Source organism: Ictidomys tridecemlineatus, chromosome 10 (assembly GCF_052094955.1).
Source record: "Ictidomys tridecemlineatus isolate mIctTri1 chromosome 10, mIctTri1.hap1, whole genome shotgun sequence".
In the NCBI taxonomy this organism is placed as follows: Eukaryota; Metazoa; Chordata; class Mammalia; order Rodentia; family Sciuridae; genus Ictidomys; species Ictidomys tridecemlineatus.
Window position 1 is genome coordinate 66,769,062 of NC_135486.1, and position 17,270 is coordinate 66,786,331.

Below are 17,270 nucleotides of genomic sequence, written 5' to 3' on the forward strand. Positions count from 1 at the left end.
TGTATGTGTGTATGTGAGAGACAGAGCAAGAGAGAGTAGGGGAGTCTTCATGGTCTTTTCATATTGTTAATTCAACTTCATGTGTTAGAACATAAATACTTAGCACTATATTAGACACAGTGTTTTTTTTTACGTTTCAAGAGCAGAGTTTATGAAATAGCTTAGCACTAAATTAAAATTTTTTTGTCTTCTCTTTTTTTTGTAGCTTCCTTAGGAATCATATATTTCTCTTCAGCATATGATTCTTTCATTTCTTTGTCTTGCCTTTTCAGGTCTTCCTCTGTTCTCATGAAACCCGGTCCCTTCCCCCAGTCATGTATTTTATATTTGATTTAAAAAGAAAATTATTGTTTTTTGGTTATATAAACATTTCAAAGAAAGCAGTTCTGATGTTTTTTCTTCTCAAACTTAAAAAAATTGTGATCAAATATATAAATATACATAACATTTTTATCATTTTTAAGTGTATAGTTCATTGGCATTAAATAAATTCACATTGTTGAGGGATCATTACCGCTATTTCCAAACTTTACATCATTCTAAAGAGAAATTCGAGGCTTATTAAACTCCCCATTCCCACCTTCCTCCAAGAACTGGATGATCTCCTTTCTAATTTCTGTTTCTATTAATTTGCCTCTTCCAGAAACTTCATATAAGTGGGATTTTTATGTGTTTTAAACTTTTGTCCATGTTTTAGTTTCTTTTTATGGCTGAATATTGTGTAAATGCATATACCACTTTTTGTTTTTTTTTTTAATCTCTGCTGTTGGGCATTTGAGTTACTTCACCCTTTTTGGATATCGTAGGCAATGCTTCTGTGAACATTGTTTGAGTACTTGCTTTAAATTATTTTGGGTATATACCCAGAAATAGAATTGCTGGGTTTTAATTCTTTGTTTAGTGATTTGATGAACTACTATGCTGTCCATGGAGGCTCTCCGTTTCACATCCCCACTGGAGAAGTGCACAAGGGTTCTGATTTCTTTATATTTATAACTGCTTATTACCTGCTTTTTGGTTCTGTATTTTGGATAATAGCCATCCTAATGTGTAATGATAGCTCATTGTGTTTTCGATTTGCATTTCCCTGATGATTGGTGATAGTAAGCATCTTTTCATGTGTGTTTTGACCATTTGTATATTTTTAAGAAACTATCTATTGAAATCTTTTGCCATTTTTTGAATTGTTGTTGAGTTGTCTTGAGTGTTTTTCTGTAATTTCTATATTAAATTGAGATTGGTAGTTGGATATTTTTTTTTTTTTAAGAAATTCTCTGGCAGACCCAAATATGTAGAAATTTTGAAAGGTTCTGTTTAATCCATGTTTTTCTAGTAACTTCTCTTTGTTCCATTGCTTTGATATGGTAGAATAAACTGTATTTTTCTATTATACTAAGGAAAAAATATGTAAGTTATGTAGCACACTTATGGGGAGAGTTAGGAGCAGGTTATAGAGTAGAATACCATTGTAAGCCTGCATGTCTCTGTTCTTTTCTCTGCCCCTCTTGCCATCTCTAGAAGCAGGGCTGTGTGTTTATTGTATTGTGTGGGAAGATGTGCATCCTGTTTCTATTCTACTGAGGGTCTGATCCTCTACCCTTTACTTGTAGTACTGTAACCTCTGCCGTGTTCACTGTGGGAGACAACGTTGTTTCAGGCAGTGATGACCGTACAGTGAAAGTCTGGGATTTAAAAAACATGAGATCTCCAATTGCAACTATTCGCACAGACTCTGCCATTAACAGGTAAGGATTGATTGTAATTTAATGCCTTATTTACATAGATTTAGGATTTAGTTGATATGGCCTTGGGAAAAATGATTCTGATAGCTGGGAATGTATTTTATTGATCCTTTAATGCAAATTCATAAATTCCATATGAACTTAACTTTCTTAGCATGAAGTCAGATTGATATAATAAGATTTATAATAATAAGAATGGGTCATTTATGGCCAGATGTTGTAGGGCTTTTGTTTACTTACTAAAAGAGAAGGGAGTTAATCTTGGTTTTGGGTGGGTTTCTGTCTACTGTGGATTACAGTGTGCCTGTGTTGTGCATATGTGTATGGGGTCTGTGTATAGTCTTGCAGCTATGTGTAAGTACCTTGGTCTCTATTCTAATGCCATAGGTAGGTAGTGCCTATGGTTTGCTAATCTAGTTTGTCTGAAATGTGAATAATGTGCAATATCCTACTACATCATTATGTGTAAATTCAAAAATTTATGTTTTAACTATTTTAACACAATTCTTTTTTTTTTTTCTGTCTCTTCTTTTGCAGGATCAATGTATGTGTTGGCCAAAAAATCATAGCCCTCCCCCATGACAATCGACAAGTGCGATTGTTTGATATGTCAGGAGTGCGACTAGCACGGCTTCCCCGGAGCAGTCGACAGGTAACAGTTAAGATGTTTATAAATCACATTAGAGGAGAATATGGAATTTCACACCTTAAATCATTATTGTCTAGCAGTAGAACTACAATGGGAACCACATATATAATTTTAAATTTTCTAATAGTCACATTAAAGAAAGGTGAGAAAAAAGATGTTAACATATTTTCATTAATCAATTATACCCTAAATAATATAATTGCAACATGCAATCATTGTAAAAACATTAGAGCTGTTTTACATTTGTGTTTTCTTACTAAGTTTTTGGATGCTAAATTTTATTGGAAGTACGCAATCTGTTTCAAGTTTATAAAATTTGAAGTTGAAAAAATAGTAAGCATACTCAAGTTGTTCTAAACCTACTTTAGTGTTTCCCATTACCCTGAGTTTAAATTTTTAGGTTTAAAATTAGATAAGATCAAATGTTCAGTTCATTGGTTTTGGTAACCACATCTGGCAAGCTCATCAGCATGCATTAGTGGTTGCCATATTGAAAGGCACAGTCTTATATATTTTTCAGTTGAATTTGTACAGAATGGAAATGTTTGAAATGATAAGTAGTTACTGTAGTCAGGCAGGAGCAATGTTAGTTATCTACTGAAGGAGCTTTTTGAGATGGGATCCCTACCTCTACCTCCAAATAGAAAAACTCCTTTCACTGGCAGGTTGTCATGAGAAGAAGAAATCCCATTTTAAATTTTACTTTCTTATAAATTAAGGGATTGCTCTTCACTGATTTCAGATGTGCATAGGGGAATGAGATGGATGGTATCAAAACACCTCCATAGTTGTTTGCAGTGCATGGTGTAAGTCAAGATTTTGAGATACTAGCTCAGTCCAATGAAATCAGAATATTCTAAAACAACACCTAGGAGCCTGCATTTAGATAATAACCTGGTTGGTTCTAGGTTCTTTGGGGCCTAAGTCTTAGCTGTGGATAACTTTGGTTAGTGCCTCTTGAATAGTTGGTATGTAGTAGAAATAAGTGTTAATAAATAAAAACTCCCTGGCTTGTGAAGGCAGCATTTATTCAAGCTTTTGTGTTTAATTGAGCCCCCACAACACAATCACTGTTTTGTTTTCTTTTGATCTTTTCTGAAGGTCATTGTGATATCTGTGTGAAGAAAAAGCCAGTTGGTTCTGTTTAAGAATTCATTCCTTGAATGACGGGAAGGTGTCTCAGTGTTAGAGCACTTATGTAGGGTGTGCAAGGCACTGGGTTCAATCCGCAGTGCTGCAAAAAGAAATAAACAAACCATCTGTTCCTCAGTCCCACCAGTCCACGTGCCTGTGCTTGTGTGTGCACTCATCTCTGAGCGTTGCTGCCAGTTTGTACAGCATTCCCCATTGTTGCTGCCTTTTGGCTGCTCCTTATTGTTGATACCAGTCTCATTTCATTCTAAAATCTCACAGAACAGTTCTTAAGCCCCAGAACATCTCTGCACTAGAGGTACACTTTGAAAACTATAGTCTTAAGAGTGATTATGGAGATAGATTATGAAGTGGGAATTTGCCACTAATATAACAACACCATTTCTGTTAGTGACATGCAGTTTCTGAAAACTGTCCTTACTGCAACTCAGCCATACTCCCCTTTCCCAGTGGAATATCAGTGTACTATTTGAAAGTAATTATTGAGCTTTTTATTCTTCGAGTGTGCATCATAGAAAAATTCTTTATGAAATTAAAGTAACTAACAAAAAGTAATTAACAAACGCTTCTAAACTCCCCAACTCCTCAGGAAGCTGAATTGCTTATCCAGGGTAATGTTGTCACTTGCCAACAACATGATTTCAGTGTCTCTACAATGAACATTTTGCATTTATCTTCAAATAGTTCTTGTTTAAAGGCTTGGTTTCTTGCCAGTTAACAGATTTTTTTTGGAGGGGGGGTTATTAACAAAGAAATAATAGAAGATAGCTATTGAAACCCTTTGCTATATGGTCCTTTTTTCCCCACACTTTTTTTTTGGGGGGGGGGGTGGACTATTTTATTTCTCTCTTCAATGTGAATGTTTTGCAGAGGAATATTTTGTACCATTGAGTGTTTCTTCTACTTAATCTCTTATAGTTTTACTTAATAGTAATTTTTGTATTTTATTGATGATATAATAATAACAATTAGAGCTATCATGTTAATTTAGAAAGTATGCATGATTCCTAAGGTATTGCTTTCAGACATTCTCATATTGGGCAGTATCTCAAGTATTTGCATCTATACACATATTCACTAAATTATTAATTATTTTGCAGTAATTTCCCCAATATTCCAGTATTTAACTGGAATTCCTGAAGATGGTAGGAATCTCCCTGAAAGGCCATTTATTTGTCTTTATTTGTCACTAAGTGTATTTTTCTAGCTTCTTTATTATCTGAATCAATTATTTGTTAAAATGGTAGGTACTTGAAGTAATTTCACTTAACACATACACACATACACATAAGCCTCATTTATTCATTTAAAAATTTCAAGTTGATCATTTGATTATTTATTTGTTCTGACTATAATCTTTTATTTTCTTAAAGTATCATAAAGTGTTTCTGATGTGAGTCTCACTTCCTTCATTCATCATGGCTTTACCAGTCTGTCACTTGAAAGCTTCTTGCCAATGTGAAAAATTTTTTCTTACTTGGCTAATCCTGTGAGCTATCCCCTCGTCCATCTTTTTTTTTTTTTTTTTTTGGTACCAGGATTGAACCCGTGGGCACTTAACTACTGAGCTACATTCTCCAGACGTGTTTTTTATATTTTATTTAGAGAGGGGTCTTGCTAAGTTGCTTAGGGCCTCATTAAGTTGCTGAGCTGGCTTTGAACTTGTGATCCTCCTATCTTAGTCTCCCGAGTTGCTGAGATTTCAGGCGTGTGCCACTGCACTCAGCTCCTTGTTTTGTTTCAGTAATTTTGAGTGGTGTAGTTGTGAATTTGGATGAATTGTATGCATCTTGTTTCAAGAATAACACACTAACTTTGGTTTGTTAATAGGGCCACAGAAGAATGGTATGCTGCTCAGCATGGAGTGAAGACCACCCCATTTGCAACCTGTTCACCTGTGGGTTTGATAGGCAAGCCATCGGTTGGAACATCAACATTCCTGCATTGTTACAAGAAAAATAAGGTCAACTTATTAGTTTGGTGGTTTGCCATGGACCTTTGATTCATGCAGGCTTTTCTGCATATTAATCAGCCATTTTTTTGTGAGAGTTTCACCCTGAGAAGGGTGCTTTGTATATGTTCTTTTCACATTGTGCCCAGCTTGCATGAAATGTACAGAAAAATGTGTGATCATATTTTTTATTTTTGTCTCGTGTGTATATATTGGCATCCTCTGGTCAGTAGAAGTGAAGCTCACCTCCCATGCAGTACATAAAATGCTTGTAAGTTGTTGACATTTGACAGATGAACAGTAGGGCATTACATTTGTGTGAATTAAATGTGAACCTATGTACTTAGTGTGAGGCATAAACAGTCTGTTACATTTTCTGGAATAATTATACATATCTACCTTGTACTGGGAGGAGTACAGAGCTGCATTTGCATTGGCTAATGAGTGGTGGGAATGATCAAAGATGGCATATCTACTTCTGTGTGAAGTTTTGGCATGTCCTATTGTGTAATTCAATTTCAATTTTAATTTTTATTACAGTTCTGTAAAAATAGCCTGGATTTGCAACATTCAGAGAGTTTCTTTTGAAAAGAAAAAGTTTCTGCTCTTTTTATAGAAAATCATTTCAATCGCCTGAGGTCTCATACTAGCAAATTCTAAAATATAATGATTCTAATCACTGATTTTAGATATTAAGCAAAATTTAAAGCACTTTAGTTTATAGCTGTAGTTATAAACAGTTTTTAGAAGTTTCAAATGACTTATCCATTGAATGTGACTTGACCTTTTATAAGAAGGCCCTGCTACCTGAAAACAGAATCTTATTTATTTTCTACATCATTGATTTGCATATATCTAAATGGGTTCACTTCCTTGGTGGTATTTGAGAGCCAACAATGCAAATAAATGAGTACTACCTCAAAAATAAATATTTGGAAAACTTTGGAGTCTTAATGTTGCCTAGCTAAAGCACTTTTTGATTCATAGCTGGAATACTGAATTAAATTTAGAAGGCAAGAAAGACAATCCTACCAAATGTATCCTGAAGGTAAAAGGTTTTTCAGTTAGGCTAATAGGATGATAACCATAACAAATAGTTCAAAGGTAACAAGATGCTTTTGTCTTGAGTAGCTGGGATACCTCTCAGTGCCAATCCTACTACTGCACGAGTGAGCCTGTTATCCTTGCCTTCTTAAAAATTACTGTTCATCTGATATTTGTTAAGTTTATGTTTCTTATTGAGTTACAGTTTTAATAAAGAGACATCTCAGTTACTGCCCCTCACATTTTTAATCCTTTACATACAGCCCTTTGGAGGCTAATCACTTGGAGGGCACAGGAAGATAGTATTTAAAACTCTCATGGAGATAGTTCTCTCCCCCAATTTCTTGTGTTTCCCCCTGTTTTGTGGTAATGTAGGAGGACACCTGAACTGGCAATGGATAGGTAGCCATTTGGCAAGATATAGTACATAGGATGCTCAGGTGTCCTTTGGTGGAGCTTACTAACAGTGAGGAACACCTCATTGTTGGCACCTTTTACTTGGGTCCTACAGGAGCTGATCTTAGGAACTTCATAGCTGAATCATTTAGAGTAATTCTGAAATGACTAACAGCTAGGAAGGAATGACCCAAGAATAACCAGTAATTAAGGGGCAAACTACAAACGTTTTAGAATGATTTGAGTTTTTAAGCCAAACTGTTTAAAGTCCAACATGTTCTGATCACAAGTCTGACGACAGTGTTTTTGAGAACTGAAGTCAGGCTGTTCATTGTGGTTGGTTAGAATTTCAAGTTCCACCTTGTGCTGTCCTGAGTGTATTCTGCTTGATGGAGTACTGCAACAAAATATTCACTGTGGCCTAATTTTACCTTACAGTGAGAGATCCCCTCTCACATCTGCTTATGCAAGGGCATTGATGAGCTGCACAGGCTGTGTTCTTGGGTTTCTTATATTTTAGTTTGCAAATCTAGATTTCTAAGAATGATAGTTAGAAACCATGAAAAATGTACACAAATAACTAAATCAAATTTAAGATGCAGTCTTTGCTAGACGAAAAAGATTTGAAGCTTTTAAAAATATATATGTATAATGTCCACCTAGTTCTATGGAGACTAGTGACCTTCACTGCCAGTAGCTGCTCACCTCTTGTTAAGTGGAGGAACCAGCCTCTAACATCAGAAATGAGGCTCCTCACTCATTTTCATGAGGGCAGAAGACCCTAATGGTGCTTGAGCAGAGTTCTCAGGAGCAGGATGTGACTTACTGTTAACTACTGTGTCATCTTCTAACGTGATCTCATCCTACTGCTGCTGTGGCCACAAGTGTTATTTTCAAGGAGTGGGGGGTGGTTAATATGTGCGTGTGTGTGTGTGTGCGCGTGCTCATGTGGCTGAAATTAAGTTGTGTTATCAGCCACATGGGATCTCATTTGAAATAGTGTTTGGAAATAGGAACACTATTATGTGCTGATGTGTCCAGGATTTCATTTAATAATGGAAGGAAAATATGTGTGTTGATACAAAAAATCATAAGAGATTTGTTGTTGGATAAAGCAACATTCTTTTTCTCAATCACTGCACATAAGTTTCTGTAGAGTCAAAAGTTTGTACATATTTTGGAATCTGAAGATTATGTAAATCATTTGTTACTTAAGTCTGTGAAAACAAGTTTCTTTGGAGGAAAAAGTATGCATTTGTAAGTGTTCTGTGGAATCATTTATTTTTATTGTATCAATGTAATTGTTTTTAAATGTTCAGTGTCTACATTGCAATATGAAATTCATTAAAACATCCATGTTCCATAATTACTATTATAAAGTTTTTTTATTTGGGAGTCTCTTTACTATTTTTACTTTTTTTCATGTTTTCCTTTGTGAAATATCATTATTATATAAAAATTACAGTTGCCTGGCATTTAAGCAAGTTATTTGTAATATTGCCCATTTGAAAAATTTTTAGACTTAAAAACCCAATTGAGTTATATTTCCTATCCATTTCTTATTAAATGATGCATAATTATGCTTGTTTGTTCCCATTACCACCCCAGACTCTTCTGGAAAAATTAACAGTGTGACCTAATATAAGTTTTAAGTGACATTTCTCAGAGTATCAAAATGCTTTTATTGTTCATATTACAATAAGCTTGTGTGAGAGTTAAAATTGCAGTTTCAGAAAGTTGGACACCATTTTGGAAGAATGCAAATCAGGATTTGGTCATGTTTACTTGTACATTGTTATATTCTAATTCAAGTGAATGAGGCATTGTGGATGTTATAGAAACCTCAGAAAGTGTTGAAGTACGACTAGATATTTCTTGCTTGTTAGTGAGTTCTGGGTTCTTTTTCTTATTGGCAGATTTCACTGCCTAAATCACATAGGCAAAAGTGAGAAATTTCTCCCGTTTAACTTCTTTTTTATTCCTCACATAGCATGTGATTGTCCAAGTTTCGTTTACACTTTCAGTCAAAAATTCATGTTATATTAATATAAGGAATAAAACAGAGAAGACTTGTATTGCTATAATTTCATCAAAATGCTGCAAAAACATTTCTCCCTTACTATCCATAAATTTTGTTTTCTAATGATTTTGAATTTTTAAAAAAATTATTTTAAAAATTGTAAACATTTTATTTATTATGTGCAACAAGTGATATATAGTCCATATTATGGTAAGAAAAAAGCTGAAAGTGAACACAGATGAAATTTATAATTTTAAATTAATTTGTTAAAATACCTTTTGAATTAAGCAGCATGTGGTCAAAATGAAAACAGACTCAGCAGATCATTGGAGTTGTAAGAACTTGTGTGAAAGATGTGATAAACTTTGGGGGAGGATCCATTTATGATTTGTGAACTGAGATTGAGAATCATGAGGGAGCTGCATTATATAGTTTGGTGAAGGAAATGACAGTTAAACAGAAGCCTAAAAGTTGTTGGGTGTATGCAGGGAATAATAAGAATAATTCCAGGCAAAGGGAAAGCTGCATACAAAAATGGTGAGAAAGAACTTAGCATGTTGCAGGTACTGAAATAATTAAGTGCAGCCAGAGCATAGTGTGAAGGGTGGAGGGTCCAGGATGAGGCTGGGGTGATGGACAGGTACCATCTCATTCAGAGGCCTTTGGGAAGATGGTGGATTTTATTCTGTGTGAACTGTACAAGGTGAAGATCAGATATGGAGGCCATGGAGGCATCCAGGTGAAAGCTTTGGCTATTCTGGGTCTTTTATTCTTCCAAATGAATTTTAGGACTTTTCTCTAGTTCTGTGAAGAATGTCATTGGTATTTTGATGGGAACTGCCTTGAATCTGTATTTTGCTCTTGGTAATATGGACATTTTGACAATATTAATTCTGCCGATCAATCAGTGAACGTGGAAGATCTTTCCATCTTGTGTCTTCTTCAATTTCTTTCTGCAGTGTTCTATATATAGTTTTTCATTGTAGAGGTCCTTGCCTTGGTTTGATTTATTGTTTTATTTATTATTTTTTGAGGCTATCAGGAATGAGATTGTTTTCCTGATTTTTTAAATCAGTTTCATTTTTGGTGTCTAGGTAAAACTATTGATTTTTGTAGGTTGATTTTGTAACCTTTTATTTTTCTGAATTAGTTTATTAGTTCCAGTGGTCTTCTGGTGGAATGTTTTGGATCTTGTAAGTACAGGATCATATCATCTGCCAACAGTGGTAATTTGACTTTTCCTTTCCTATTCTTATCACTTTAATTTCCTTCTCTTGCTTAATTGCTCTGGCTAGAATTTTTAGTACAGTTCTGAATAGGACTGGTGAGAGCAGATATTCTTGTCTTGTTCTGGATTTTAAAGGAAATGCTTTCAGTTTTGCCCCACTCACTCTGATGTTGGTTTGGGGTTTGTCATATATAGCCATTATGATATTGCGGTAAGTTCCTTCTATCTCTGGTTTCTTCAGTGTTTTTTGTCATGAATGGGTGCTGAATTTTGTCAAAGGCTTTCTCAGCATCTGTTGAGATGACTGTAATTTTTGTCCTTAATTGTACTTACGTAGTGAAGTATATTTATGATTTGTACATATCAAACTATCTTTACAACCTTGGAATAAAATCAACATGGTTATGATATACAGTCTTCTTAATATGTTGAATACAATTTGCTAGTATTACAGATTTTTTGCATCTAAGTTCATGAGGGATATTGGTCTCTAGTTTTCTTTCCTTGATATGTCCTTATCAGGCTTTGGTCTGAAAGTGGTTCTGGCTTCATAGAATGAATCTGGAAATATTCCATCCCTTTATATTTCATGGAATAATTTGAGGAGCATTGGCATTAGTTCTCCTTTAAGGTCTGGTAGAATTGAACTGAGAATCCATCTGGTCATAGGCTTTTCTTTGTTCGAAGACTTTTTATTACTGCTTCTACCTCATTGCTAGTTTTTAGTCTATCAAGATTTTCTATGTTCTCTTGATTCAATTTTAGCAGGTCATGTGTGTCTATAAATTCCAGGTTTTAAAGTCCCAAACAATACTTGCATTTCTGTAGTGACTGTCTCGATTTCTCTTTTTTCAACTCTAATTTTATTAATTTGGGTCTTCTCTTTTTGTTTGCTTAGTTTCACTTCTCTTTTTGTTTGCTTAGTTTGCTCAGTGACCTTTTGGTATTTTAAAAAATTCTTTATTGATTTAATTTATTTCATTCTACTGAATTATTTCCTTCCTTCTACTGGTTTTAGAATTGGTTTGTTTTTGCTTTTCAGGGCCTTTATATGTGTATCATTTGATTGCTTTATTATCTGATTTTCCTATGTTGGCAGTCAAAACTGTAAACTTTCCTATTAAAACTGTTTTCATAATGTCCTAGAAGTTCTGATATATTGTATCACTATTCTTGTTTTTTTTTAAATGTTTTTTTGCATGCAATATCTTTATTTTGTTTATTTATTTCCATGTAGTGCTGAGGATCAAACCCAGTGCCTCACATGTGCGAGGCAAGCGCTCTGCCACTGAGCCACAACCCCAACCCTTGTTTGATTCTAAATTGTTAAATTTCTGCTCTGACTTATTCTATTGTACATTCATTATGGAAAGTTTATTGTTCAATCTCCATGTAGTTACATAAATTTTGTTAGGGGTTATTGATTTAATTTTTTGGTGTTGATTTCTGATTTCATTCCATTATCTTGATAGGGTTATCATAAGATGCAAGGGATGATATAATTAAAGTATTTTCTGAGTTGCTTTGTGATCTAAAATATGGTCTATTTTTGGAGAATGTTCTATGTGCAACTAAGAAGAGAGAGAATTTGGCTGTTGTGGAATATTCTATAGATGTCTGTTAAGTTCATTTGATTTATAATATTTTTATTGGTCCAAATAATCTTTACTGAGTTCAAGTCTCAGTGACCTTTTGGTGAGAGACTGGTGTGGAAATCAACCAGTGTATTGTACTAGGGTCTATCTATGTCTTTTGAGTAGTGTATGTTTTACATAATTCAGTGCACCAATGTCTGGGGCATAAACATTTACTATTGTTACATCTTCTTGTAGGATTGTTCCCTTTGCCAGTATGAAGTGACCTTCTTTGTCTCTTCTGATTTATTTTGGCTTGAAGTCTTCTTTATTGGATATGACAAAAATTTAATTCCTGCTTGTTTGGGGGAATCCCTTGTTTGGGGCTCCCTTGCTAAGGTATCAGTTTCAAGCCTTTCATTTCAGCCTGTGGCTTTTTCCCTTTGAGTCTCTTATAAGCAACACGTGGTTGGCTCTTGTTTGCTAATCCATTCTGCCAGTCTGTGTCTTAATAGGAGGATTGAAACCACTTCCATTCAGTGCTATTACAGAGTCGTTTATTAAATCCTGCCATTTTGATTAATTTCTAATATTTAATTTGGTCCTGTTTCTCTTTTGTTAGCTACACTTCAAATAAGATGTGTCCTCTTGAGAACCTTGGGGTTTCTTTTCTATTTCTTCTGTGTGTAGTATTTCTTCAAGTATTTTCTATAGTGCTGGCTTAGTAATCATTAATCCTTTTAGTTTCTGCTTATCTTGGAAGGTTTTTTTTTTCTTTTTAAATTTGTTCTAATTAGTTATACATGACAGTAGAATGCATTTTGGCATATTTACACAAATGGAGCACGACTTCTTCCTCTGGCTGAACATGGTGCAGAGTCACACTGGTAGTGTAATCATACTTGTATATAGGGTAATAATGTTCTCATTCCACTGCCTTTTCCATCCCATACCCTCTCCCCTCCCCTCACTCCCTTCTGCACAATCCAAAGTTCTTTCATCCCCCCCCCATTATGGATTAACATCTGCTTATCAAAGAAAACATTTGGCTTCTGTTTTTTTGGGTTTGGCTTATTTCAGTTAGCATGATATTCTCTAGCTCCTTCCATTTATCTGCAAATGACCTCCATTTCACTCTTATTTAAGGCTGAGTAATATTCCATTTTGCATATTTACTGCATTTTCTTTATCCATTCATCTGTTGAAGGGCACCTAGTTAGTTCCATAGTTCAGCTATTGTGAGTTGATATGACTGTTTCATTGTAGTATACTGATTTTAAGTCCTTTGGGTATAAACTGAGGTGTGGGATAACTGGATCAAATGGTGGTTCCATTCCAAGTTTTCTGAAGAATCTCCATACTGCTTTCCAGAGTGGTTGCACCAATTTGCAGTCTCTCCAGCAATGTATGAGTGTGCCTTTTTTCCCACATCCTTGCCAACATTTATTGTTACTTATATTCTTAATAATTGCCATTCTGACTGGAGTGAGATGAGATCTTAGAGTAGTTTTGATTTGCATTTTTCTTATTGCTAGAGATGATGAATGTTTTTTCTTATGCTTGTTGAACAGTTGTATTTCTTCTGTGAAGTGTCTGTTCAATTTGTTAGCCCACTTATTGATTGGGCTATTTGGTTTCTTTGCTGTTAAATTTTTCGAGTTTTTTATATATCCTGGAGATTAGTGCTCTATCTGAGCTGCATGTGGTAAAGATTTTCTGCCATTCTGTGGGCTCTCTTTCCTCATGTCATTGACTGTTTGCTGAGAAGAAGCTTTTTAGTTTGAGTCCATCCTATTTATTGATTCTTGATTTTACTTCTTGTGCTTTTAGTCTTGGAAGGTTGTTTTAATTTCTTATTTGATTCTGAAGGATAGCTTTGCTGGATTATAGCAACCTTGATTGACAGTTTTTTCTTTTAGGACTTGGAATACATTGTTCCACACCCTCCTGGATTTTAAGAGTTTGTGCTGAGAAATCAGAATCAATTCTAATTAGCTTGCTTTTGTATATGACCTGAACTTTTCCCTTATGGCTTTTAAAATTCTATCCTTGTTCTGTATGTTAGGAATTTTAATTATATTGTATCATGGAGAGGTTATTTTTTGGGATTCTGAATGCATCCCATCTGGATGTCCATCTCATTCTCAATTGTTGAAAACTTTTCTGTTATTTCCCTGAAGAAGTTTGCCATGCCATTAGCCTTCATCTCACAACCCTCTTCACTTCTGATGATTCTTAAGTTTGGTCTCTTCATGTTGTCCCAGAGTTCTTGTATACTTTGGTCATGGTTACTTTTTTCCTTTTCTTTAATATTCAAGGTTGACCACTTTGTCTTCCAGTTCTTAGATTCTGTCTTCAACATAATCTACTTTATTAGACTTTCAACTGAACATTTTGTTTTGTCTTTCATTTCCAAGATTTCTATTTTTTTTTCCAGTATCTCCGTATTGAATTTTTCATCTATATCCTGTATTCACTTCCCTAATTGATTTCATTTTTTTATGTATTCACTTGGATTTCATTGGTCATTTTTATAATCATCCTTTTGAATTATTTATCTGGTATTTCATGTTACCTTGTTTTTTCATATTTCTTGTATTCTGTGTTGGGTCTTTGTTTGTTGTTGTTGTTGTTGTTACTGTTTTTTGTTTTGGTACCAGGGATTGAACCCAGGGGCACTTTAGCACTGAGCCACATCCTTAGCTGTTTTTAATATTTATTTAGGGACATGGTCTCATTGAGTTGCTTAGGGCCTCATTAAGTTACTGAGGTTGATGTTGGACTCTGTCTTTCTGCCTCCCCCCTCTCCCCCAGCCACTGTTCTGTTGGATTTTATGCATTTTAGGGATGAATTCTTCCACTCTTATGTGGGCCTTTTCAGGTAACTGCCTTCTCTTACCAGTGTTCCGGGATATCAGGTTGTCATGAATTTGTCAATATATTTTCAAATAAGTTTTTTAGTATAGTTTGCCTGCTGATTCTTTGGTGCTGATTAGCATATATTATGCCAGAGCTTGAGGATTCCACTTTGTCCTTAGGTATCAAAAGAATGATATCTTTCTTGTAGATCTGGCAACTGTGTTGTATATCATCGGTGTGTGAGCTACACCCCTTGTGGTTGCTCCGACTTAATATTCTGTATTCTAACAGGGTATGGGAGTGATCTAAATTGAGACTCCCTGCAGTTGTGTCTGAAGGCTCTGTGTTAATTCTGGGTTTTTTTTTTTTTTTTTTCTGTAGGAAAGGATTCCATGAGTGGGACCTGAGGCCCTTCCCCTCTTCCTCCTATTTGGGGCTTGGTAATTAGTTTAGGGTGTTTGTCTCTTTTTTGAATTAAAGGATTGTTGGAGTTTGAGTGTGGTTAGCTTGTGTGTGGAACAAAGGGTCCTGTCTCTTAGCTGGGCTTGCTCTGCAACAGAATCTCTAGTCTGTGAAATGTGTCCCCCTGGATTCCCGGCACCTCATAGAAAGGGGAAAAAAAACAAGAGCAGAACAATATGTAGCATTAATATAAAACAAACAGTCAGTGTCTACTATGACATCTACAACACTAGTTACCACAAAAACAGGAATGGTGGGGTCAGCAGTTATCAACAGTCAGAATAGTCAATAACTGTGGTCTAGGTCTGACATTCAGGTCAACAACAGGTGTCGGCTATGTCATCCACAGCACCAATAATGGCACCAACATGAATGGCAGCGGCAGGAGTTACATTAACCAAATAGTTCTAAAAAAGAAGCTTAAAAATACAATTTATTAAGAGAAAAGAAATTGTGATGGAAGATGAAAGTTTAGAATGTTCAAAATGTGAACAAACCAGAAGAGATCTAGGAAGTGATGGCTGTAAAGGAGGAGAAAAGAGATAGTTGAGGGAGAAGAAGAGAGTGTGTCTATGAGAGGGAGATGAAAGGAGAGCGAGAGAAATGAGAAAAACCAAACCAAACCACGTCAAAATAACCCTAACCCTCAAAAGACAAGACTAGTAAGTAATGATCATTTTTAAAATGAGAAAAAAATAGGTATCTGTGTATCCATAGAGCAATCAGGTTGGCAAGAACACGCACACACACAGATTTTAAGTTGTAGATAGATACAAGATCTTTATTTTATTTTTATGTGGTGCTGAGGATGGAACCCAGGGCCTTGCAGGTGCTAGGCGAGCGCTCTACTGTTGAGCCACAATTCCAGCCCACACACAGATTCTTTTTTTTTTTTTTTAAAGAGAATTTTTTTAATATTTATTTTTTAGTTGTTGGCGGACACAACATCGTTGTTTGTATGTGGTGCTGAGGATCGAACCCCGGCCCCTCGCACGCCAGACGAGCGCGCTACCTCTTGAGCCACATCCCCAGCCCCTACACACAGATTCTTAATGAAAGAATTGTCTTCATGGAGGTGGTGAGAACCGTTGACATGGACAGAGGATCGCTGCCTGTGGCTGACCTTTTCTCTGTTTCTTCTGGGGCTGGGAACCCCTTAGAACAAGGGCTGGGGGTTGTTGAGCCTTTTCTCCTTTTGTGTTGCTCACTGAGCTGCCAGCCTGAGTTGCTTAAAACTAAAGCTGGTGGCAATAGGTCTCATGCCTTCTCGCCCGTAGGAGGTAGGATGGAATGGAAAGTCCTGTTGATTACAGTTTCAACCAGACAGTCCATGCACTTCTAGGGTGGGGCTGCTAGAGATTCTGTGAGGGGAGTTCTGGTGCTGGGGCTTTGGTCCAATCAGGCTGTAGGGACTTTGATGGATAGTATCTAGTCTGGACTGGTTAGGTTACCACATCCCTAGGTCCAGGCAGATGTGGACCTCTGCTGGGAGTCAGGATCCTCCCAAGAAATCAGAGGGCAGAGGAACCAACTCTCTGCACACTTCACGCTCTCTGTTGCCCATGAATAAGGCCTTCCCAGGGTTAGTTGCTGAAGATGTCACACCTGCCTGTCAAGTGTCCTGACCTCCTTCAGCTGGTGGTCTGAGCTGTAACTCAAAGGGAAAGCAAGTTGCACTCCCCACCAGATCTCTGACTGGAGTCCCCCTGAATACGGTCTTCTTCCTGTATTAATCACCTTCTACTAGATGTGCTCTAGACCACGTCGGTATTTGTGAGGACAGCATGGCAATGTTTGCTGTGATTTCCCGGGCTGCAGCAGCAGCAGCAGCAGCAGCAAGCTGGCTCTGTTCAGATTTCTGCTTGCCAATTGAGAAACACAGCACTTTCCAACAGCAGCACACGGAGCTGCCTCTGGCTCAGTTGACTGCAGACTGCTTTTATGCTCTCCGGGTCTTTCAGTGCCCAGTTTGTCCTCTTGTTTCTCTTTCTGTGCTTCCCTTACTTCTGTGGTAAACTCTTTCTGCTGTGGCTGCTCCAACTGGCTTGACTCTGATGTACTCTTTCTTGTTTTTTGTTTTTTTGTTCAATATCCCTGATTTTCTGAGTCACTGAGAGACTGTCCATCTAATATTGAATTTCAGGAGATTCCCTCTTGATACACCCACCTTACTGAGAAGCAATACTCCTGTTC

At 36.2% G+C, this 17,270-nt stretch overlaps 1 protein-coding gene across 4 annotated transcripts in view; it reads left to right on the forward strand.

The window, feature by feature from the left end:
- The window catches only part of Wdr37 (WD repeat domain 37), a 70,075-nt gene extending 61,775 nt beyond the window's left edge, over positions 1–8,300 (forward strand). For all 4 annotated transcript variants that reach the window (XM_021723064.3, XM_040276647.2, XM_005320334.4 and 1 more), the window contains 3 exons: positions 1,611–1,745; positions 2,280–2,394; positions 5,374–8,300. In XM_021723064.3, the coding sequence (XP_021578739.1) occupies positions 1,611–1,745; positions 2,280–2,394; positions 5,374–5,505 (382 nt within the window). In that variant the 3' untranslated portion in view covers positions 5,506–8,300. The remainder of the gene's footprint in view (positions 1–1,610; positions 1,746–2,279; positions 2,395–5,373) is intronic.
- Positions 8,301–17,270: the final 8,970 nt, after the last annotated feature.